This window comes from Orcinus orca, chromosome 9 (assembly GCF_937001465.1).
Source record: "Orcinus orca chromosome 9, mOrcOrc1.1, whole genome shotgun sequence".
Classification (NCBI taxonomy): Eukaryota; Metazoa; Chordata; class Mammalia; order Artiodactyla; family Delphinidae; genus Orcinus; species Orcinus orca.
Window position 1 is genome coordinate 6,342,696 of NC_064567.1, and position 24,956 is coordinate 6,367,651.

Here is a 24,956-nt window from a genome sequence, read left to right on the forward strand (position 1 = left end):
ACAGTAGAGACAGAGATCACCCACCTTCTGCAGAGTGAATCCAAATCTCTCTACTCAGAGCGACTACCTCTAAAGGAATCATGTGCTTCTTTGCACGGTGCTTCTCATATGCGTGAGCCTTTGCTGATTTTTATTAAGTGTACAGTCTAAACTCCTTTGTGTTTGGGGGAAATCATGGAGAGACATATGCCCTAGTTTGAGCAAAATGGGTTAGGACATGGAGAAGACGATTTTAAGGTGACAGAGCAAGGAGAGTTGGCATAGGTCACATATGACCACCAGAACACGTTGGTAGAACATGGAAAAGTGCTTTGGGGAAGCCTAGAAATTATTAGGTGAAGAGTACTCAGTAGAAGAGTAGAAAAGGGATAGGGACTTAGCTATTTTTATCCATATATTAAAAAGAATTGTTGCATCAGGAAAGCCACAAAGGTCTCAGAAACGTAGGTCACGTGTAATTTCTATCAACACATAATGAATGAGACCAAGGGCAATGTAGTCTCTGACTGTCAGAGGTGTTGAGAATGTGGCTGAAACCTTCCAGGGAAAAGGAGAAAGGGAGAAGTCTAGAGGGTAGACCAAGACTACTTCCAAAATCATCTTGAACTTTTACAAAAGACTATAATTCATCCCTGTGCTCTTAGAAGAAATAGTGGTAGTATGTTCCAAAAAAAAAAAAAAAAAAAGATTCCATTTTGTACAAATATGAGAGAACAGAAAAGTTTTATTATAATAACAATAAGCAAACAATTCAACTGGGTGGGATAGCAGTTAGTTTCCCAAGAAAAGGAGAGAACTGGTTATTCAGCAAATTGGTTGGTGTTGGTCAAAGAGTTTCTACAGATACATCTGAATATACCAAACATTGTTCTCTTATCTGTTGAATCTCTATCTTTCACTCTTTCTCGCATTTCACATAGTTGAGTTCTGAAAGATCTATCTTCCAGACAACTCTGTTCGTCAATGGGCAGATGATAAGGAACAATTGAGTCCTTCTGTAAAATTGTAAGTAAACAAATTTCCATTCATCTACAAAGAATTCTATAAACATCTCCATCTATAAGCTTAACTAATGCAAAGAATTGATCTTTCTCATAAACTATAAGGTTAAGATGATCACTGTGATTCTGAGGGTAAAATAAGTGAGACGAAACCACAGGGGGAGATTACCTACCAATCTAGAAAGAATCTAGAGGAGAAACATTTACTAGGGATAAACAGAGAAAGCTTGGGGTCATTTTCTTTGGTCTCCTGCATTCCTTCTCTCTGTGTCTCTGAGAAAGAATTCACAATTAGGGAGCATCAATACGTTGTGCTTTGGAGTTTCACAGATTGAGAGTTTGTCCCTCCCCTGTTAAATCAATCGACATATACCAATTCCCAGCAGTGAGCTTTACTCTCCTTAGTCCTGAGAGTCTGAGAGACAGAAAAACGAGAATGCTCTGACTTACATGGGGCAGGGCCAGCTGAAAATATGCAGGAAGTATAGACACATTTTCATGAAGTTGGATCTTAATGTTTAATCCTTGAACAGAGAGAAAACCAAAGAAACAATCTTCAACAGGGCTAAGATGAATTCAAGTATCCCGCTCTGATTCTCAACTTCGTGTCTGGCATTTTGCTGCCTTGCAGCACAGAAAGCCTCCCTTTCTGCCAACTCCCTCCTCATTTGCATCCCTTGCTTTTGCTGTTCTAGTTCATCCTCCAGCATTCTGATTTTCTCTTCGTACTCCTGTCTTATCTGCGCTTTCTGTCTCTCTAGCTCTGCTCTGTAATTTTCTTGTATCACTAGGATTTGTTTCTGAATCTCCTCCTCGACCTTCTGATACATGTTGTTCGTGAAGCACCTGCCTTTGCACTCTGCGACCACACGCTGAACCAGGACCAGCAGCTGCTGCCTCTGGTCCTCCTGCTCAGCTCCCGTCGCCCTGTTGTTGAACACACAGTAGCGGTCTCCGAACTTGTCCATCAGCTCTCGAATGACTTCTGGAGCTTCCTTTAAGTAATCACGGAAATCGGTGCCTTCCAAGTCATCTTTCCGGGTGAATAAGAGAATCATGTGTTTCCTAGCTCTCTCTCCAAACATTTCCAGGACCTTTTCCGTGGCTCTCTGCTCTTCCGGCGTGTATCGGCCCAGTGGGATGACGAGGAGGAGAGCATGAGGCCCTGGGGAGGTCAGGGCCATGCAGCGAGCAATCTCCTTGCAAGTGTCAGCATCCTGTACCTCTGTGTCAAAGATGCCTGGCGTATCCACAACGACGACTTCCCTCCCGTTCCAGGTGCTGTCTCCTTTCTTACAGGACCTGGTGATGGATACTGCAGAAAAGCCCGAAGGAAACACTTTCTTTCCGAGGATGCTGTTTCCTGTTGCACTTTTTCCTGCCCCAGTCTTACCCACTAAGACGAGTCTCAGTTGTGAATCTCTGGGGTCTTGGTTTCCAAGCCCTGGCACAACAGGAAACAAAAGCCGTAGTGTTAGAAGGAACTTCAACCGTCTCCCCTGCAAGGCTCCTGCCCACTGGTGCCCTTCTCTGTTGCCTGCTAGGGTCCTCCGCACTCAAGGGATGTCTATAGAAAGCCCTCTGGGCTCGTGTTCCTCTTGCAGTCTTTGGGGACTGCCCAGGTACTTTTCAGCATCCCCCCTGAGCTTCTTACTGTGACCTTGTGTAGGTAAGTAGCCCACAGAGGAGGAAACAAAATGGTTAAGAGAACTCTGAGCTGCTACTGGTAGCTGTTCTTCATAAGATAACATAGGAAGTAACACAAAATTGACGTTGCGTATTTTACTTCCTAGGAAAGTTCGAAGTTAATAATCAGAGCAGCAGAGCACAGCAACTGAAACCTTAAGTAACATACCAAGTCATCTGATAGCTCTTTCCGTGTTTGTATTCAGCAGGTCTCTGCATATCTCTTTAACGTGTCTATAAAGTCAAAGTCTGCCCGATTTGTTAGGCATAGACCCAGGACCGGCGGGAAGAGAAATGGCAATCACGTTTGAGAGGCTGTTTTCCCGAGAAGACAGACCCTGCCAGCCAGCCCTTGAATGTAAGACTGATTCCTGCGTGAGGAATCCTGTGTTATAACTACCTATTTCTGCTTTGAGACAATCCATACATTATCCCGCTTACACCCTTATAGACACTGTTACAAACTCCAATTCGTTTTCAGAGCTATCATCCCCAGTCACCCAGTTCCTCAGGCTAAAAATCTAGGCATCACCCTTGACTCCTCTCTTTCCCCTTCTTCCCATATCCAACCCATCACCAGGTTCTCTTGGCTCCAAATCCGTTCGCTTCTCTCTATTTTGAAGATCATCATACTAGCCCAAGTTACATCCCCGTCCATGCCTCAGTGGTCTCCTAACTGGTCTCTCTACTTCCGCTTTGGCCCTTTCAGTCTATTCCGTAAAGTGGAATACTCTTTTAAAAATATCAATCAAACAGAAGAGGGAAATTGCAGAACCTCCCACTCTGGCTTCCACAAAATCTGTAGTTCATCCCCATCTCCCACACACTTTATGGTGAAGTTTTTGCTGATCCCTGGATCCCTAAGGCAGAGTTTCTCACATTTGATAACCAGAATCCTGGGGTGAAGGAAGTAAATTTCCCAAAGCTGAGAACACTGGATACGGATGGCTAAGATTACCTACGGAAAAATGTGGATGGGAGTTCAGACTTAGCATCACAATGGAAGATTCCAACCTAAGGATATCCTGAGGGCATTGGTTGACCTTAGAGACAGGACGTAGGAAAATCATGGCTGGCGAGATAAAAAGGCCCCAAGGCCCAGTGCCAACACTGCAACAATTGGCCAGTGTTGACAGCAAATGGACGGCGATCTACGATAGGTGGCAGACACAGCCATGAATTATTCCCTCTCTGTACTCATGCCTCTTGGGAATGTGGATTTGCAGCTACTCTCATCAAGAGGCTGGGTCCGTTTCTCCAACCCTTGAATCTGACTGGGCCACGTGACTTGCTTTGGACAGTAAGATCGTGAAAACATGATCAGGCAGAGACTCCAAAAGTGCTGACTTACTGTAGTTTGCCTTCTCTTCCTGCTTTCGGAACCTTACAACTGCCCTGGACTAGCCTACTAGATGAGGGACACAAGGGCCTGTTATCCCTGTCCCCCTGGTCTGCCCAAGAGCTTGCTGACTACCAGACATGTCCATGAGGCTACCCAAGATTATCCAGTTGCATCCTGAACCACCAGCCTACCACACATGCATGAGTGAGTCTGGCTGAGATTAGCCAAGTTGATCCAGACCCAAAGACTGCCCAACTGACCCAGAAAACCAAGAGCCAGCTAAACGGTTGATGTTTTAGGCTCCTAAATTGTGGGGTGGTTTGCTAAACCAGCAGAAGCTCAAACGATATAATCAATGTCTATGGGTAAGGGAGTAGAGGCAGGGTTATGTGAGGAATGGCGTGATCAGTCTGTTGAATTTGTTGGTTATAGTGAGGCCACCAGCAGCAGGGAATTTAAGGAACTGAATGAGGAATTAATTACATCCACGTTCCTCCTTCCCAATCCTCTCTTGGGCTGAAGAGAGGGGCAGAGAAACAATCAGGGAGGCTACAGCCCACTGTTCTGGTGTGTCCACGCTGTAGGAAGTAGCACATAAGAAACCTCACCAAGTCCGGATCAATCAGGGTATTCTAACTCTCTTCCTCTTAGCTGTTTAGCTACATCACAAGAAGAAGGCGTAGAGGGTCAAGAGAAATGAGAGAGCAGAGTAAACGAAGGGAAAATAAGAAATGTGGTTGAAAATGTTTTGCTCTTGTGCAGAGGGGGGCTGACTGACGGGACAGGAGAGACCCAGCCCTCCTCCCCCAAGCCTGGCCGGCCTAGCCCCGAGCAGTCTCTCACCATGGCTGGTCCTGGAGTTGCTGGGGTAAAGGGCTGCCATTGTAGTTTGAATTCCTGGAAATAAAGAAAAACAACTATGTCATTTCAGGTAAATGGAGAGTAACTGGAAACTGGAAATGTCAACCTCATGTAACCAACAGTTTCTTTTTCTTTTCATAAACTTGCTTGCTACTCGATTTCTCAATACTTCTCCATTCTCTGTTTTCAGTCTCACTTTCAGATTGTTCATTTTTCTTTACACAAATGTAAGTGCTTCAGGGCCTTCCTCGGCACTGGTTCTGGGTGCCCTCGCCCACTCTATTCAGTGAATTATTGCTTTGAATGCCATTTGTACGCAGCCTGCAGCCTAGACCCTTCTCAGAGTTCCAAACCTTCAAATCCCCATTCAACTTGTCCAGTTGGCAACCTTATGGGCATCTCACAGAGAACTCAGACAAAATGGAGCCCTTGACCTCCATCCCCAGCCTGGTCCCCATTTCAGTAAACGGCACCCCCAAATGGCTCATGCAGAATCTTGGGGTCACATCCACAACACTTCCTTCCTCACTTGCTCATCGGTCTGTCACCAAATCCTATTGATTTTACTTCCAAAAAATGCAAAACTCTCCATTTCTCCACATCTCCATGTTAATCCAACCCACTGTCATTTGACTGTAAAGGTAATAGGCTCCCAACTGATACTGCATCTTCAATCCCTTCTCCACTCAATAATCAGACAGCTTTTTAAAACTGAAATTTGATTTTTTTTTCCTTGCTTAAATTCCCTAATGGATTCCTTTTGCTTTTTATTGTTCAAATAGTTGAAAACCCTTGGAATGGTCCAAAAGGCCCTGCATGATCAATTACTCTCTCTCTCTCTTTCAAAAGACTTGAGCCATACTGGTCTCCTCAATGTCCCCTGAATCCTCTAAGCTCCCTCCAGCTCCTAGACCTTTGGGGAATATTTCCCCCTCCCTGGAGCACTCCCACACCCATCCAATGCCCAGCTCATTTCTGCTCAGCCCTGAGGCCACAGTGTTCTGTTATTTCTCCAGAGAGGGCTTCTCCATCCCCATCACCAACCAACAAGTTAGCTCTGGTGTGGAGTTTGTGCTAGCCACACTCCAAGGGTTTCTACAGAATACGTACCACAATAGGAAGTTGTTCGTCTGATTTTTTTACTGTCTCCTCGTAGACTGTAAGCTTTGTGATGGTGAACCGTCTGTGTCTTGTCTGCCCCGTTATTCCCTAGGGACAAGCACAATGTTGGACAAAGCATGGATCTCAATAAGTATTTGTTAAATAAATGAATTGACTAAAACAAATCCCCCTGATTCTTGCCTCCTCTCTGATTGAGCTTTACGTCCAGCCTAATCTGGCTTGTGAAAAAGATTATCCTTTCCTTATTTTTTAAAAACTTAATTAATTTATTTTGCATTGGATCTTCATCGCTGTGCGGGGGCTTTCTCTAGTTGCGGCGAGCGGGGGCTACTCTTCATTGCAGTGCGTGGGCTTCTCACTGCAGGGGCTTCGCTTGTTGCGGAGCACAGGCTCTAGGCACGTGTGCTGCGGTAGTTGTGGCACGTGGGCTCAGTAGTTGTGGCTCATGGGCTCTAGAGCTCAGGTCTTGTAGTGGTGACACACGGGCTTAGTTGCTCCATGGCGTGTGGGATCTTCCCGGACCAATGATTGAACCTGTGTCCCCTGCATTGGCAGGCAGATGCTTAACCACTGTGCCGCCAGGGAAGTCCCCTATCCTTTCCTTATTAACAACACCTAGCATCCTTGAAACACGGTAATACGTTTTAAAGGTTTTCTTTCATTGCTACCTACTAACGTTGGGCAACAGAGAAAGCCATTTGAAGAACTCTTAGCAGATCAGATTTTAAGTAGGACAGGCTGAAATGCTAGTTGTTAAAGAAAGCATGTCTGATAGGAAGCCAACAAATACAAATTTCAAACACTGTTAGAAAGACAGGCACTTCCTCTGAAAGTGGATTAGGAATAAGAAGTAGGAAACAGCTTCTTGTAAACTGGGAGGAGAAATCACAGAATTTTTAAAAAATCAGCTTTGGTCACATAGTTGATGTTGGTGATTGATTTCAGGAGAAGGAGTAAGATACCAGAACTAGGAAAACAAAAGGTTTGGGGTGTTTCTTAAACACCATTAAGAATGGTGTTTCCATTCAGTCTGTGGACTTTCTCTTCAGCATTCTTTAATGCTGTTCTCTTTCTCCTAAATCTGATGTAAAATCAGAGGTCTGAACTTCTCTCCATACTGACACTGGATGGCTGAATTCTCCTCCTACTGCCTAAGGAAGAAGCACCCATGCATCCCCAGATTCTCCTGAACTGTAGATAGTAACATGGGCTGGCATTTCCCTCCTCCTATCTCCTAAAAGTTCCCCTTCCCCAACTCTGGGTGAAGTCCACGGCGGGACAGTTCCTGAGGAGGAAGGTCCAAAGGGGCAGCTCTGAGCAGATCATTAACTAGGTAAGACAGTCTTGGATCCTGACCGTGTGCTGGCTTTGTGACACGGGGCTGCTGACTGCGCCTCTTACATCTCCTAGTGCTCTTTTCACCACCAGCTCCGCACACAGCTAATTCTGTCTGCTCAGCCAACACAAACCGTGAAAGCTTCAACTTTACTTATAAATTCTATCAATGGTGAAAACAATCATTTTTTTCATACAAGTATCCTCTGAGCAGTGACTGCTGAAAGAGTTATCAATTTGTAGAGCTCAGCCTTCAAAACAGATTACTGCCTAAAATCAGCAAAGATGGGAAGCAGGAACCAATGAGAAATATATTCTGAGAGCAAGTTTGCAGGGAGTTTTAAGATATAGATCCAGAAGTCCCCCCTCCACCAAATCACACATTTCCCTCCCTCTCTTTCCACCCCCACAAACACCCCTATTCCCTTACCTAAAAAAATTCTGGGTCCTGCTCCCTCCTCTGACTTTGAAAGCAATGCTAAACCAGGAGGTGACACTAAGCTATCAAGAAGCAAGAGGAGAGAGGAAGTGAGGGGAGGAGCTGTCCAAACTTGCTCATGCAAGAGACCTGCCCACCTTATCACCTAGCAGCACCAGAACTTCCTGCAATGATGAGATTGTTTTGTGTGACTCCGTTTGGTAGCCCTGAGCCACATGGGCTATTGAGCTCATGAAATGTGATGAGTGTGATTGAATTTTTAATTTTATTCCATTTTGATTAATTTAAAGTTAAATAGTCACATCTGCCTAGTTGCTACCATATCAGACCATGCAAAGACTCTATAGGGAGGGAAGAAATATGGGTCATGCTGTGAAGTTTGAGAAAAAACCACTGGGTCAAAACCAGAGAGTTGCCACTCAGAGTGTGGCCAAGACGGTGGAGTAGGAAAACCCTGAGCTCACCTCTTCCTATGGGCACACCAAAATTACAGCTATTTAGAAAGCAATTATGACCTAAAAACTAGTAGAAAAGATTTCTCACAACTAAAGATATAAAGAAGGAACCACAAGACAGATAGGAAGAGGTATAGTCAAGGCCCACACACCTAGGTAGGTGACACATAAATGGGAAGATAATTACAATTACAAAGGTTCTCCCCAAGGAGCAAGGGGTCTGGGCCCCACTTCAGGCTCCAGAGCCTGGGGGATCCTGCACCAGAATGACGAGCCCCCAAAATATCTGACTTTTACGGCCAGAGGGGCTTGCACGTGGGAGAGCAAGAAGGCTGTGGGAAACAGAGACCCCATTCTTAAAGGGCACGGACAAAATCTCCATGCTCTGAGACCCAGCATAGAAGCAGTAATTTCAAAGGAGCCTGGGGCAGACTCACTGGCTGATCCTGGAGAGCCTCCCAGAGAGGCAGGAGGCAAGGAGGACTCCCCTAGCGACGTAGACTCTGGCAGCAGCTGTTTTGGGGAGTTTACTCTATGACAAGGACACCTGTCATAGAATGGAGTCTTCTCCATTCTTAGAGTCTTCCCTCTAGCCTATTCCTGCCAGGGGCTTACCTGCCCACCAGCCAATTGGCACCAGTCCCAGAGCCTCCCAAGCCAAACAGCCAGCCATGAGAGGACTCAATGCCATTCACCAGGAAACTGGCACCAGCCCTGCACACTCAGGCAGCCACCCCAAACCTGGGCCCATCCACCAGTGGGCCAGCACCAGCCCTGGAGCACCACAGGTCCCACAGCCAGCTGCACCGAATGCCAGCCCCACCCAGCAGCAGGCCAGCAGCCAGAGCACAAGCCAGGGCCTGGCAGCCAACGGGGCCAGAAAAACCTACAAAGGATCTACACAGCAAGGTTCTGGTTCAGATTTAATGGAGAGATCAAAAGCTTTACAGACACGTAAAAGGGAAAAGAGTTCAGCACCACCAAACCAGCTTTATAACACATGTTAAAGGAACTTCTCTAGGAGAAAAAGGAAAAGTCACCACTGGAAACCAGAAAATTACGAAACAGAAAATGCTCATTGGTAAAGGCAAACATAAAGGTGGGAAATCATCTACGCACGAAGCTCGTGGGAAGGTTAAAAGAGAAGAGCGGTAGAATAATTTATATCCACAGTAAGCACTTAAGGGACACACAAAGCAATTAGATGTCAAATATGATGTCAAAAACAGTAATGAGAGGAGGAGAGTGCAAAAGCAGGGATTTAAAAATGCGTTGGAAATTAAGAGATCAGCAACTTAAAACAATCATATATATATATATATATATATATATATATATATACACCTCATGGTAACCACAAACCAAATATCTATTATAGATACACACACACAAACACACACACACACACACACACACACACACACACACACACACGGAAAAAGGAAAAGAGAAAAAAGAAAAAGGAATCCAAACATAACACTAAAGATCGTAATCAGATCACAAGAGAAGAGACAAAAGCAAAAGAAATTTATAAAAACACCTACAAAAACAACACACAAACAATTAAAAAAATGGCAGTCAGAACATACATATCAATAATTACCTAAAATGTAAATGCACTCAATGCTCCCATCAAAAGACACAGAGTGGCTGAATGGATACAAAAATAAGACCCATATATATACTGTCTACAAGAGACTCATGTCAGATATAAGGACACACACCAACTGAAAGTGAGGGGATGGAGTCCCTCCCATCAGGAAGCTTGCACAAGCCTCTTAGATAGACTCATCCACCAAAGGGCAGACAACAGAAGCAAGAAGAACTACAATCCGCCAGCCTGTGGAACAAAAACCACATTCACAGAGATACAGACAAGATGAAGAGGCACAGGACTATGTCCCAGATGAAGGAACAAGATAAAACCCCAGGAAAACAACTAAATGAAGTGGAGATAGGCAACCTTCCAGACAAAGAATTCAGAATAATGATAGTGAAGATGATCAAGGACCTCAGAAAAAGAATGGAGGCAAGGATTGAGAAGATGCAAGAAATGTTTAACAAAGACATAGGAGAATTAAAGAACAAACAAACAGAGATGAACAATACAGTAACTGAAATGAAAAGTACACTAGAAGGAATCAGTAGCAGAATAACTGAGGCAGAAGAACGGATAAATGACCTGGAAGACAGAATGGTGGAAATCACTGCTGCAGAACAGAATAAAGAACAAAGAAAGGAAAGAAATGAAGACGGCCTAAGAGACCTCTGGAACAATATTAAACATGCCAACATTCACATTATAGGGGTCCCAGAAGGAGAAGACACAGAGAAAGGATCCGAGAAAATATTTGAAGATTATCATTGAAAAGTTCCTTAACATGGGAGAGGAAATAGCTAGCCAAGTCCAGGAAGCACAGAGAGTCCCAGGCAGGATGAACACAAGGAGAAACACTCAGAGACACTTAGTCACCAAACTGACAAAAATTAAAGACAAAGAAAAATTATTAAAAGCAACAAGGGAAAGATGACAACACACAAGGGAACTCCCATAAGGTTAACAGCTGATTTGTCAGCAGAAACTCTGCAAGCTAGCAGGGAGTGGCACAATATATTTAAAGTTCATCAACCAAGATGAACACAAGAATTCTACAACCAAGAATACTCTACCCAGTGAGGATCTCATTCAGATTTGAAGGAGAAATCAGAAGCTTTACAGACAAGCAAAAGCTAAGAGAATTCAGCACCACCAAACCAGCTCTATAGCAAATGCTAAAGGAACTTCTCTAAGTGGGAAACACAAGAGAAGGAGAGGACCTACAAAAACAAACCCAAAACAATTAAGAAAATGGTAATAGGAACATACATATTGATAATTACCTTAAATATGAATGGATTAAATGCTCCAACCAAAAGACACAGACTGGATGAATGGATACAAAAACAAGACCTCTATATATGCTGTCTACAAGAGACCCACTTCAGACCTAGGGACACATACAGACTGAAAGTGAGGGGATGGAAAAAGATACTCCATGCAAATGGAAATCAAAAGAAAGCTAGAGTAGCAATACTCATATCAGATAAAATAGACTTTGAAATAAAGACTGTTACAAGAGACAAGGAAGGACACTACACAATGATCAAGGGATCAATCCAAGAAGAAGATATAACAATTATAAATATATATGCACCCAACATAGGAGCACCTCAATACATAAGGCAAATGCTAACAGCTATACAAGAGAAAATCGACAGTAACACAATAATAGTGGGGGACTTTAACACCCCACTTACACCAATGGACAGATCACCCAAACAGAAAATTAATAAGGAAACACAAGCTTTAAATGACAAAATAAACCAGATAGATTTAATTGACATTTCTAGGACATTCCATCAGAAAACAGCAGATTACACTTTCTTCTCAAGTGCACATGGAACATTCTCCAGGATAGATCACATATTGGGTCACATATGAAGTCTCAGTAAATTTAAGAAAACTGAAATTGTGTCAAGCATCCTTTCTGACCACAACACTATGAAATGACAAATAAATTACAGGGAAAAAAGAAACATAAAAAACACAAACACATGGAAACTAAACAGTATGCTACTAAATAACCAAGAGATCACTGAAGAAAACAAAGAGGAAATGAAAAAATACCTAGAGACAAATGACAATGCAAACATGACAATCCAAAACCTATGGGATTCAGCAAAAGCAGTTCTAAGAGGGAAGTTTCTAGCAATACAGTCCTACTTCAAGAAACAAGAAAAATATCAAATAAACAATCTAACCTTACACCTAAAAGGACTACAAAACCCAACGTTAGTTGAAGGAAGGAAACCATAAAGATCAGAGCAGAAATAAATGAAACAGAAAGAAAGAAAACAGTAGCAAAGATCAATGAAACTAAAACCTGGTCTTTGAGAAGATAAACAAAATTTATAAACCTTTAGCCAGATTCATCAAGAAAAGAGGGAGAGGACTCAAATCAATAAAATTAGAAATGAAAAAGGAGAAGTTACAACAGACACCGCAGAAATACAAAGCATCATAAGAGATTATTATAAGCAACTCTATGCCAATAAAATGGACAACCTGGAAGAAATGGACAAATTCTTAGAAAGCTATAACCTTCCAAGACTGAACCAGGAAGAAATAGAAAATATGAACAGACCAATCACAAGTAATGAAATTGAAACTGTGATTTAAAATCTTCCAACAAATAAAAGTGCAGGACCAGATGGCTTCACAGGTGAACTTTATCAAACATTTAGAGAAAAGCTAACACCTATCCTTCTCAAGCTCTTCCAAAAAATTGCAGAGGGAGGAACACCCCCAAACTCATTCTACAAGGCCACCATCACCCTGATACCAAAACCAGACAAAGATATCACAAAACAGAAAACTACAGGCCAATATCACTGATGAAAATAGAGGCAAAAATCCTCAACAAAATATTAGCAAACCAAAGCTAACAATAGATTGAAAGCATTATACACCATGATCAAGTGGGATATACCTCAGGATGCAAGGATTTTTCCATATCCACAAATAAATCAATGTGATACACCACACTGACAAACTGAAGAATAAAAACCATATGATCAACTCAATAAGTGCGGGAAAAGCTTTTGAGAAAATTCAACATCCATTTATGATAAAAACTCTCCAGAAAGTGGGCAGAGAGGGAACCTACCTCAACATAATAAAGGCCATATACAACAAACCCACAGCAAACATCATTTTCAATGTTGAAAAATTGAAAGCATTTCCTCTCAGATCAGGCACAAGACAAGGATGCCCACTATTGCCACTATTATTCTACATAGTTTTGGAAGTCCTAGCCAATACAATCAGAGAAGAAAAAGAAAGAAAAGGAATACAAATAGGAAAAGAAGTAAAACTGTCACTGTTGGCAGATGACGTGATACTATACATAGAATATCCTAAAGGTGCCACCTGAAAACTACTAGAGCTCATCAATGAATTTGGTAAAGTTTCAGGATTCAAAATGAATACACAGAAATCTCCTGCATTCCTATACACTAAAAACAAAAGATCAGAAAGACAAATCAAGGAGACAATCCCATTCACCACTGCAACAAAAAGTATAAAATACCGAGGAGTAAACCTACCTAAGGAGGTAAAAGACCTCTACTTAGAGAGCAATAAGACACCGATGAAAGAAGTGAAAGACGACACAGATGGAGAGATATACCATGTTCTTGGATTGGAAGAATCAATATTGTGAAAATGACTATACTACCCAAAGCAATCTACGTATTCAATGCAATCCCAATCAAATTACCAACGGCATTTTTTACAGAACTAGAACCAAAAATCTTAAAATTTGTATGGAAACACAAAAGAACCTGAAGAGTCAAAGTAATCTTGAGGGGAAAAAAAAAGAAAAAACGGAGCTGGAGGAATCTGACTCCCTGACATCAGACTTCAGACTATAAAGCTACAAGAAACAAGACCACATGGTACTGGCACAAAACAGAAATATAGATCAATGGAACAGGATAGAAAGCCCAGAGATAAACCCACACACCTGTGCTCAACTAATCTATGACAAAGGGGGCAAGGATATACAATGGAGAAAAGACAGTCTCTTCAATAAGTGGTGCTGGGAAAACTGGAGAGCTACATGTAAAAGAATGAAATTAGAACACTCCCTAACACCATACACAAAAATAAACTCAAAATGGATTAAAGACCTAAATGTAAGACTGGACACTATAAAACTCTTAGAGGAAAACGTAGGAAGAACACTCTTTGACGTAAATCACAGCAAGATCTTTTTTGAGCCACCTCCTAGACTAATGGAAATAAAAACGATAATAAAGAAAGGGGACCTAATGAAACTTAAAAGCTTTTGCACAGCAAAGGAAACTATAAACAAGACAAAAAGACAACTCTCAGAATGGGAGAAAATATTTGCAAATGACACAATGGGCAAAGGATTAATCTCCAAAATATATAAACGGCTCATGAAGCTCAATATCAACAAACCAAATTCAAAAATGGGCAGAAGACCTAAATAAAGACCTAAAGACCTTAATGTCTTTCTCCAAAGAAGACATACAAGTGGCCAAGAGGCACATGAAAAGCTGCTCAACATCACTAATTATCAGAGAAATGCAAATCAAAACCACAATGAGGTATCACCTCAGACCAGTTAGAATGGGCATCATCAGAAAATGTACAAACAATAAATGCTGGAGAGGGTGTGGAGAAAAGGGAAACCTCTTGCACTGTTGGTGGGAATGTAAGTTGATACAGTCACTATGGAGAACAGTATGGAGGTTCCGTAAAAAACTACAAATAGAATTATCACATGATCCAGCAATCCCACTACTGGGCATATACCCAGAGAAACCGTAATTCAATAAGACACACGCACCCCAATATACATTGCAACACTATTTACAATAGCCAGGTCATGGAAGCAACCTAAATGTCCATCAACAAACGAATGGATAAAGAAGATGTGGTACACATATGCAATGGAATATTATTCAGCCATAAAAAGGAACGAAATTGCGTCATTTGCAGAGACGTGGATGGACCTAGAGACTGTCATACAGAGTGAAGTAAGTCAGAAAGAGTAAAACAAATTTCGTATATTAAGGCATATATGTGGGATCTAGAAAAATGGTACTGATGAACTGGTTTGCAAGGCAGAGATGGAGACACGGATGTAGAGAACAAATGTATGTAAACTCAGGGGCGAAAGAGGGAGAGGGGGGCATGAATTGGGAGATTGGGATTGACATATATACACTAATATGTATAAAATAGATAACTAATAAGAACCTGCTGTATAGCACAGGGAACTCCACTTTGCTGTACTGTAGAAACTAACACAACATTGTAAAACAACTATACACCAATTAAAAAAAAAGAAAAGAAAGTGAGGGGATGGAAAAAGTCATTCCACACAAAGGGAAATCAACAGAAAGTCAGAGTGGCAATACTTATATCAGCTTAAATAGACTTTAAAGACTCTTACAAGAGACAAAGAAGGACAATACATAATGATCAAGGGATTGATCCAAGAAGAAGAAAAAATATTGCAAATATACATGGACCCAACATAGTAGCACCTAAATACATGAAGCAAATATTAATGACATAAAGGAAGAAATTGATAGTAACACAATAATAGTAGGGGACTTTAATCCCCCACTTATATCAATGGACAAGTCATCCAGACAGAAAATCAATGAGGAAACACTGGCCTTAAATGACACATTAGACCAGATGAACTCAATGACATATAGAAAGCATTCCATCCAAAAGCCACAGAATACACATTCTTTTCAAGTGCACATGGAACATTCCCTAGGTTAGATCACATGCTAGGCCACAAAACAAGCCCTGGTAAATTTAAGAAAACTGAAATCATATCAAGCATCATTTCTGACCACAATGCTATGAGACTAGAAATCAACTACAAGAAAAGAAACTAAAAAACTCAAATACGTGGAGGCTAAATGATAGTCTACTAAAAACCAATAGATCACTGAAGAAATCAAAGAGGAAATGAAAAGAATACCTAGAGACAAATGAAAATGAAAATATGGCAATCCCAAACCTATGAGACACAGCAAAAGCAGTTCTAAGAGGGAAGTTTATAATGATGCAAGCTCACCTTAGGAAACAAGAAAAATCACAAATAAACAAGTTCACCTCACAACTAAGGGAATTAAAGAAAGAAGAATAAACAAGACGTAAAGTTAGGAGAAGAAAAGAAATCATAAATATTAGAGCAGAAATAAATAAAATAGACTTAAAAAACTATAGAGTAGATCAATGAAACTAAACAATGGTTCTTTGAAAAGATAAAAAAAATTGATAAACCTTTAGCCAGAATCATCAAGAAAAAAAGGGAGAGGGCCCAAATCAATAAAATCAGACATGAAAAAGGAGAAGTTACAACTGACACCACAGAAATATAAAAGGTTACAAAGGATTATAAGAGACTACTATGAACAACAATATATGCCAATAAAATGAACAACAGAGAAGAAATGGAAAAATTCTTAGAAAGGTACAATCTCCAAAGACTGAACCAGGAAGAAATAGAAAATATGAACAGACCAATAACCAGTAATGAAACTGAAGGAGTTATTAAACGACTCCCAACAAACAAAAGTCCAGGACCAGACAGCTTCACAAGTGAATTCTACCAAACGTTTATGAAAGAGTTAACAGCTCTCCTTCTCAACTGTTTCAAAAAACTGCAGAGGGAGGAACACCCCCAAACTCATTCTATGAGGCCAGCATCACCCTGATACCAAAACCAGACAAAGATATCACAAAACAGAAAACCACAGGCCAATATCACTGATGAAAATAGATGCAAAAATCCTCAACAAAATATTAGCAAACCAAATCTAACAATACATTAAAAGGATCATACACCATGATCAAGTGGGATTTATCCCAGGATGCAAGAATTTTTCAACATCTGCAAATCAATCAGTGTGATATACCACATTAACAAACTGAAGAATACAAATCATACGATCATCTCAATAGATGCAGAAAAAGCTTTTGATAAAATTCAACATCCATTCGTAATAAAAAGTCTCCAGAAAGTGGACATAGAGGAAACATACTTCAACAAAATGAAGGCCATATATGACAAACCCACAGCTAACATCATACTCAACAGTGAAAAGCTGAAAGCATTTCCTCTACGATCAGGAACAAGACAAAGATGCCCACCTTCACCACTTTTATTCAACATAATTTTGGAAGTCCTAGCCACAGGAATCAGAGAAGAAAAAGAAATAAAAGGAATCCAAATCAGACAGGAAGAAGTAAAACTGTCACTGTTTGCAGATGACATGATACCATACATAGAAAATCTTAAAGACGCCACCAGAAAACTATTAGAGCTCATCAATGAATTCAGTAAAATTGCAGGATACAAAACTAATACACAGAAATCTGTTGCATTTCTATACACTAGCAATGAACTATCAAAAAGAGAAATTGAGAACACAATCCCATTTACCATTGCATCAAAAAGAATGAACTACCTAGGAATAAACCTACCTAAGGAGATAAAATACCTGTACTCTGAAAACTATAAGACACTGATGAAAGAAATTAAAGATGACACAAACAGAATGGAAGATAATACTGTGTTCTTGGATTGGAAGAATTAAGATTGTTAAAATGACCGTACTACCCAAGGCAATCTACAGATTCAATGCAATCCCTATCAAAATGTCAACGGCATTTTTTACAGAACTAGAACAAATAATTTTAAAATGTGTATGGAAACACAAAAGACCCAGAGAAGTGGAAACAATCTTTTTTTAAAATTCCTTTATTTATTTCTCTTTATTTATTTTTGGCTGCATTGGGTCTTTGTTGCTGTGTGCGGGCTTTCTCTAGTTGCAGCAAGCGGGGGCTACGCCCCATCCCCTGCCTTGGCAGGCAGATTCTTAACCACTGCACCACCAGGGAAGTCCAGCCAAAACAATCTTGAGAAAGACAGTTCTGGAGGAATTACTCTCCCTGACTTCAAACTATACTATTTAAAAAGCTACAGTAATGAAAACAATATGGTATTGGCACAAAAACAGACACATAGATTAATGAAACAGAACAGAGAGCCCAGAAATAAACCCATGCACATATGGTCAAAGGAGGCAAGAATATACAATGGGGAAAAGACGTTCTCTTCAATAAGTGGTGCTGGGAAAATTAAACAGCTACATGTAAAAGAGTGACATAAGGACATTTTCCAACACCATAGCCAAAAAGAAACTCAAATTGTGTTAAAGACCTAAATGTAAGACTGGATATCATATAATCCCTAGAGGAAGACATAAGCAGAACCCTCTTGACAGAAATCGCAGCTATATTTTTTTGCATCTGTCTCCTAAAGCAGAGGACATAGTATAAAAGCAAAAGTAAGCAAATGGGACCTAATTAAACTTCAAAGCTTTTGCACAGCAAAGGAAACCATCAACAAAACAAAAACACAACCTAGAGAATGGGAGAAAATATTTGCAAATGATATGACACATAAGGGACTAATGTTCAAAATATAGAAGCAGCTCATACAACTCGACATCAAAAACAAACAACTTGATTTAAAAACAGGTAGAAGACCTGAATACACAGTTTCCCAAAGCAGACAAACAGATAGCCAACAGGCACATGAGAAGATAGTCAACATCGTTAATCACCAGGGAAATGCAAATCAAAACCACAATGAGAGATCACCTCACACCTGTCAGAATGGCTATCATCAAAAAGAACACAAATTACAGAAGTTGGTGAAGATGCGGGGAAAAGGGACCCCTCCTGTACGTAACTTGGTGCAGCCATTGTGGAAAACAGTATGGAGGCCCCTCAACGCTAAAAATAGAAGTACCATGTGACCCCACAATTCCACTCCTGGGTATATATCTGAAAAAACAAAACAAAAACAAAAGCACTAATTTGAAAAGATACATGCACCCCGATGTTCACGGCAGCATTATCTACAATTGTCGAGACATGAACGCTACCTAAGTGTCCATCAACAGATGAATGGATTAAGAAAATGTGGTATATATATAGACACAATGCGATACTACTGAGCCATAAAAAGAAAGAAACTTTGCCATTTGCAAGAACATGGATGGACTTGGAGGGTATTATGCAAGTGAAATAAGTCAGAGAGAGAAAGACAAATACTGTGTGATGTCACTTATATGTGGACTCTAAAAACTACAACAAACTAGTGAATAGAACAAAAAAGAAATAGACTCACAGATACAGAGAACAAACTAGTGGTTACCAGTGGGGAGAGGGGCAATATAGAGGTAGGGGACTAAAAGGTACAAACTAGTAGGTATAAAATGAGATATAAGGATACATTGTACAAAACAGGGACTATAGCCAGTATTTTACAATAACTATAAATGGAGTATAACCTTTACATATTGTGAATCACTATATTGTACACCTGTAACTTATATAATAGTGTCCACTAACTATACTCCAATTAAAAGAAAACACAATGAGATATGAACTCACACCTGTTAGGATGACTACATCAAAAAGCCAAGAAATAACAAGTGTTGTGAGGATGTGGAGAAAAGGGAACCTTATGCATGTCGGTAGGAATATAAATTGGGGCAGCCACTGTGGAAAACCAAATGGAGGTTCCTCAAAAAAATTAAAAATAGAACTTCATACGATCCAGCCATCTCACGTCTGGGTATTTATCCAAAGAAAATGAAAACACTAACTAGTAGAGATATCTGCACCCCGATGTTCATTGCAGCATTATTTACAATAGTTAAGATATGGAGACAACCTAGGTGTCCACTGATGGTTGGAAGAATAAAGGAGATACACACACACACACAAATAGTATTCAGCCACAAGAAAGAAGAAAATCATGCCATTTGTGACAGCATGGATAGATCTCAGGGCATTAGGCTAAGTGAAATAAATCAGACAGAAAGACAAATAGTGTACAAACTCATTTATATGTGGAATCTAGACAAAGTAAAAGCCAGGCTCATAGATACAGAGAACAGCATGGTGGTTGCGAGAGGCGGGGGCTGAAGGTGGAAGTGGGAGAAGTGGGTGAAAGGGATCAAAAGGTAAAAATAAGTAAGTAAATAATAAGTAAATAAAATGAATACTCGTTGCACTGTGTATACACATATATAAGCTCATTACAGGCTCATATATAAGCTCACATATATACATCAATACCAAGCTTAGAAATATTGTTTAACTGATTATTGAATCTACTGAAAAAAAATGCATGAATTTTATTTTATGCAAATTAAAATTCAATAAAGCTGAAAACTGCTGCTTGTCTCGCACTGTTTCCTGGGATGCCTGTAACATGCTGTATATTATGTGTTGCAAAAAAGGTTTGACATTTTTGAGAAAGATATGTAGAAGCATTATCGGTTTTTATGTTGTCGGGAATTCCCATAACAGCAAAAGCTTCTGATAAATAAGTTATTACAGCATCAGCTTTTTCAGAAGATAATGGAGGTGCCCATGAAAAATGAGAGTAGGTATCTACAGAATGATGAATATATTTTAACTTTCCAAAACCAGGATATTGAGTTACATCCATTTGTCAGATAGCATTAGCAGATAAGCCTTTAGGGTTAACTCCAATATTCAAACAAGGTTGATTAATGGCAGCACATTGCAGGCATGTACGGAGAATAGTTTTTGCTTGTTTCCATGTAAGATTAAATTTATTTTTCAATCCTCTGGCATTAGTATGATATCTGTGATGTTCTGCTGTAGCTAATTGTACAGTACCCACTAAAGTATCAATAAAATCATTTCCAGCTACCAATGGGCCGGGTAAATGAGTATGAGCACGAGTATGAGTAATATAAAGTGGTGCAGTACGTAGTCTAAGTATCTGTTGTAGTTGCAAAAATAAAGAGTGCAGTTCTGATCCATCATTTGGGATAAAAGCGGTCTCAATATTTTTAACTGTAAATTCCACATACTGTGAGTCTGTAATTATATTAAGAGCAGTTGGATAATCTTGTAACAATAGTATTACAGCAAATAGTTCTGCTTTTTGAACTGAAACATATGGAGATTGTAATACCTTTTGATTATGACTGTTAGCATATCCTGCTCTTCCTGTTTTATTGGCATCAGTAAAAAAGGTTGGTCCTATAACAGGATCTGATTGAACTATTTTTGTCAAAATCTGATTAGTCTTTTTTTAAAAATTGTAAACGTTTATCAGAAGGATAATGATTATGTATTTTGTCTATATAATGAGCACAGGCCATTTGCCAGTTATCCTCCAGCTGAAAAAGAGTTTGTATTTTTTTGTTTGAAAAAGGGATTATAAGTTTATGTGGGTCCTGACCACATAATTGTCTTAATCGTAACCTACCTTTAATAATAACATCAGCTATTTTTTGTACATAAGATTGTAATGTTTTTTGAGCTTTATGAGCTAAAAATATCCAATTTCTGAGATTACTGTGTTGTTGTAGTAATCCAGTAGGGGAATGAGGAGTATGAAATACAGTAAGTCCTAAATGATCCAGAGATTCAATCCGATTCAACTGTGCATCATGTATATGTTTTTCTATCCATTTAAGTTCTTGTTCCGCCTGGGGAGAAAGTCCACGGTGACTATTCAATGCTGGATCGCCTTCCAAGGTGTGAAATAAATTTTGTAACTTATAAGTAGGAATTCCTAGGCTAGGATGTAACCAATTAATATCTCCTAGTAATTTTTGAAAATCATTTAATGTTACAAGAGAATCTCGTCTAATTTGTACTTTCTGAGGAATAATCTGAGTATTGGTTACAATTTGTCCAAGCTATTGCCAGGGAGCACATTTTTGAATTTTTTCAGGAGCTATCTGTAAACCCCATTCTTTAAATTTCAACTCTGCTTGTTGTAACATCTGCTGTAATGTTTGCTGATGGGGATGAGCAAATAGAATGTCATCCATATAATGGAGACTAAGTGCCTCAGGATACATGTGATGTAATTCCTCCAAAGGCTGATTAACAAAAAATTGGCACATAGTTGGACTATTTAACATCCCCTGAGGGAGAACTTTCCATTGAAATCTCTGAGCTGCATGTTCTTGATTTAAGGCTGGTACAGTAAATGCAAATCTTTCACAGTCTTGAGGTTGTAATGGTATAGTAAAAAACAGTCTTTCAAATCTATAATCATAAGTTCCCAATTGCGAGGGAGCATTGCAGCAGATGGAATTCCAGGTTGTAATGCCCCCATTGGTTGAATAATCTCATTAATTTTTCGTAAATCTGTCAACATTCTCCATTTTCCTGATTTTTTCTTGATTATAAAAACAGGTGAATTCCAAGGGCTAGTGGATACTTCAATATGTCCTGCTATTAATTGTTCTTGTACTAATTGGTGTAATGCTTGTAATTTTTCTTGAGTTAAGGACCACTGCTCTGTCCATATAGGGGTATCCTTCAACCATTTTAATGGTAATGCAAATTTTCGAGCAGTGGCCCCTATCCTAAATTTGGATATCCAAGCCCAGTATAATCTTTCCCTGTTTTAGTTACATGTTGCGGTTCAGTAGCATTGTTTTTATTTTCTTCCAATTTAGCCATCAAATTTTCCAACTTTGAAAGTATATCAGAAATCTCATTCTGTTGAGAAAGTGGCATTTCATTTTGTTTGCTAGCTTGCTCCTAACCTTTATCATCATCAGAAAAAGCCCCTTCATCACTGGAATCCGAAAAATCCTCTCCTGTCTCGGACACAAGGGGAGGAGGAGGCGGAGGAAGGTCCTCTATAGGAGACTCACGGGGCAGAGTACGAAAAGCAGCAGTGATCGGGAGCAGGATTCGGACGCTGAGGACGCGCCCCATATTTACTTTCAGTTTCAGATTATGATGGTTCCAGGGCAAGGGAAATTAATTTACAGAGAGACCAAACACGGACAGATATAAGGTCTCCATGCTGATGAGCTCTTCTTAAGGTTCGCATAACCTGTTTCCAAACTTTTAAACTCAACTGGTTATGACTAGTAGGTTGAAACCAGTAACAATATTTACGTACCAGCGCAAACAATTCATCAATTCATCAAAAGATTCTGGTTTCACTTTCACTCCTGAACTCCGTAATAACTGTTTCAGGAGTTTAATGTACTGAAATTCTACTGAATGGGAATTCCCCATTTCAGTTACTCTACTGTTGCCGAAGGTTTCGCTCTGAGCGGACCAATTTCCCCTTCGGTCCCGCCATCACGCGATTGCTTACCTTCAGGTCCCTGTTCGGGCGCCAAATGTTGCAGTTTATCTTATGACAGGGTTTCCGAAAGCAACCTCATCACTCGAGATGAACTGTGCCGAAGCACAGCAGTAGAGGGCTGCCTCTCGCTCAGGCAAAACAGCGCCGTCTGTCCTGCTGTGGTAGCTTTTATTTACGCATTATCTATGTTTACATCTTAAGACTTGTTTTCTTAACATTCCAGAAATGCCAAAGCAGCAACATAGGCTTCTATTGATTATACAAGCAACAGTGGGCTTTCTTGAAGACATGCCGTGCTACGCGTCCTTGAGCTCAGAAGCAGCACAAGGACATCTCCGTGTGTTCCCATCATTCTGATTATACTGAAGTAGCACAAGGACGTTTCCTTGTGCTCTGATTATACTGAGGTCATTTCATGGATCAGTGCCCAAAGTATCCAGGACTGCCTGCAGTCCTGGCTTATTCACCCGCCCTCGGTTTGCCGAGGGGTGCCAGCCCCTTGCCTTGCAGAGGGGCTCTGGCCTATGGGTCACGTCTCCTTTCCATGTCCTCAGTTATTTCACTACACTTTAAAAGCCTAAACTTTATAAAGAAAACTTAACAAGTCAATTTTTTATCATTGCCCATTTGGAAGTAATAGCAACTTGAAATTTGTCTTAGAATTTCTCTATTTCCGAGTTGTAAATGGCCACAAATAATTCTGTGTAAATATAAATATGTAAATGTTGCTCATTCTCTCTCATTACATTTTACTTCTATTTAACAGGAGATCAGGGATTTCAGCGTCCAGATAGCAAACTGGCCATATGCCAAGCTTTCTGGATAATGAACTGAGATCAATTATCGACCACAGACGTTCTCTTTCTGCAAACCCTAATAAAAACCAGGATGTCATAGACAATTAGGAGTATAAGTATCAGAGACAAGAGGTTTCAACAGACTTCTGGAAGGACGCATCGGAGCAGAACACCCACGGCCAACATGGCCCCAGAGAGGCTGTCCTGAGGTGCCCGCGGACGTTGACGGAAGCACCTCGGGGAGGTGGGCTTCAGAAATTTCCGCTCCAAGGGGATGGGGCTGTAGGGCTGAAAGCAGGGCATTCGTGGAAGAAGTGAGTATGAGACACATGATCCAGTCATCTCCTCACTTCCCCCTCATTCAGAACCTCACACTTCAAGGTCCCTCTTCCCGAGTGGGTAATTGAAGGAATCTCCCCTAAAGGTTAGAGCATCTCCAGAGAAAATCCTCTGCATTCTGGCATTTTGCATTCCCTCTACATAACAGCCTGTCCTGCAGTCACCTCAGGTGAAGCCTGCAGTCGGCACCCTCACTCAGACGTGGAACTTCCAGGTTTTCTAATGATTTATTCCAAACTACGAAGAGGCAGTCAGGGAGAGCTGCTGTTTGACGAAAAACTGCGATATGAGAGACAGTTGAAAGAGACAACGATAAACAGCAAAAATAACCCTACAGGGAGCCATACGCACAGGAAACAAAACCAGGAAAAGACTAACCGAACATAAAAATCAACTTCTCTTTCAGATATCTAGATTACTAATCCTCCCACTGAAATCAACTAACAATACTGAAAAATATTACACACATTTTCTTAAAAGCACAGGTGAGCAGGCAAGAAAATAACCTTTCTCAGACGCGGAACTAAGTGAAGGTAGGCAAGTGGAGCACAGCAGCTAGCTGTCACTCTGAGGATATTTCACCAGCCCTGGAGAATTTAAAGTCTGCTTCTCAAAACCACATTGACAACAAAGACTGAGAGTTCTTGCCGCCAGCACAACCTCACTAAGAGAATTTGTAAAGAGTGTGCTTGAGGCAAGAGGAAAGTAATCACAGATAGTAAATCAGAGGTTGAAAAGAAAGAAGAAAGAAAGAAGAAAGAAAGAAAGGAAGGAAGGAAGGAAGGAAGGAAAGAAAGAAGGAAGGAAA

The 24,956-nt window shown here is 40.4% G+C and overlaps 1 protein-coding gene across 2 annotated transcripts; it reads right to left on the reverse strand.

Moving 5' to 3' along the window:
- Positions 1 to 706: 706 nt before the first annotated feature.
- Positions 707 to 23,176, reverse strand: GIMAP4 (GTPase, IMAP family member 4). 2 transcript variants are annotated; one of them, XM_012537256.3, is made up of 4 exons: positions 23,022 to 23,176; positions 6,001 to 6,099; positions 4,873 to 4,926; positions 707 to 2,445 (listed from the first exon to the last, which is right to left on the reverse strand). In XM_012537256.3, the coding sequence occupies exons 3-4, from the start codon at positions 4,910 to 4,912 to the stop codon at positions 1,520 to 1,522; spliced, it is 966 nt and encodes a 321-aa protein (XP_012392710.1). In that variant the 5' UTR covers positions 4,913 to 4,926; positions 6,001 to 6,099; positions 23,022 to 23,176; the 3' UTR covers positions 707 to 1,519. The 2 variants fall into 2 exon arrangements, with proteins under 2 accessions (XP_012392710.1, XP_012392709.1); XM_012537255.3 differs by lacking the exon at positions 23,022 to 23,176 and adding an exon at positions 7,778 to 7,861.
- Between the last annotated feature and the right edge of the window lie 1,780 nt (positions 23,177 to 24,956).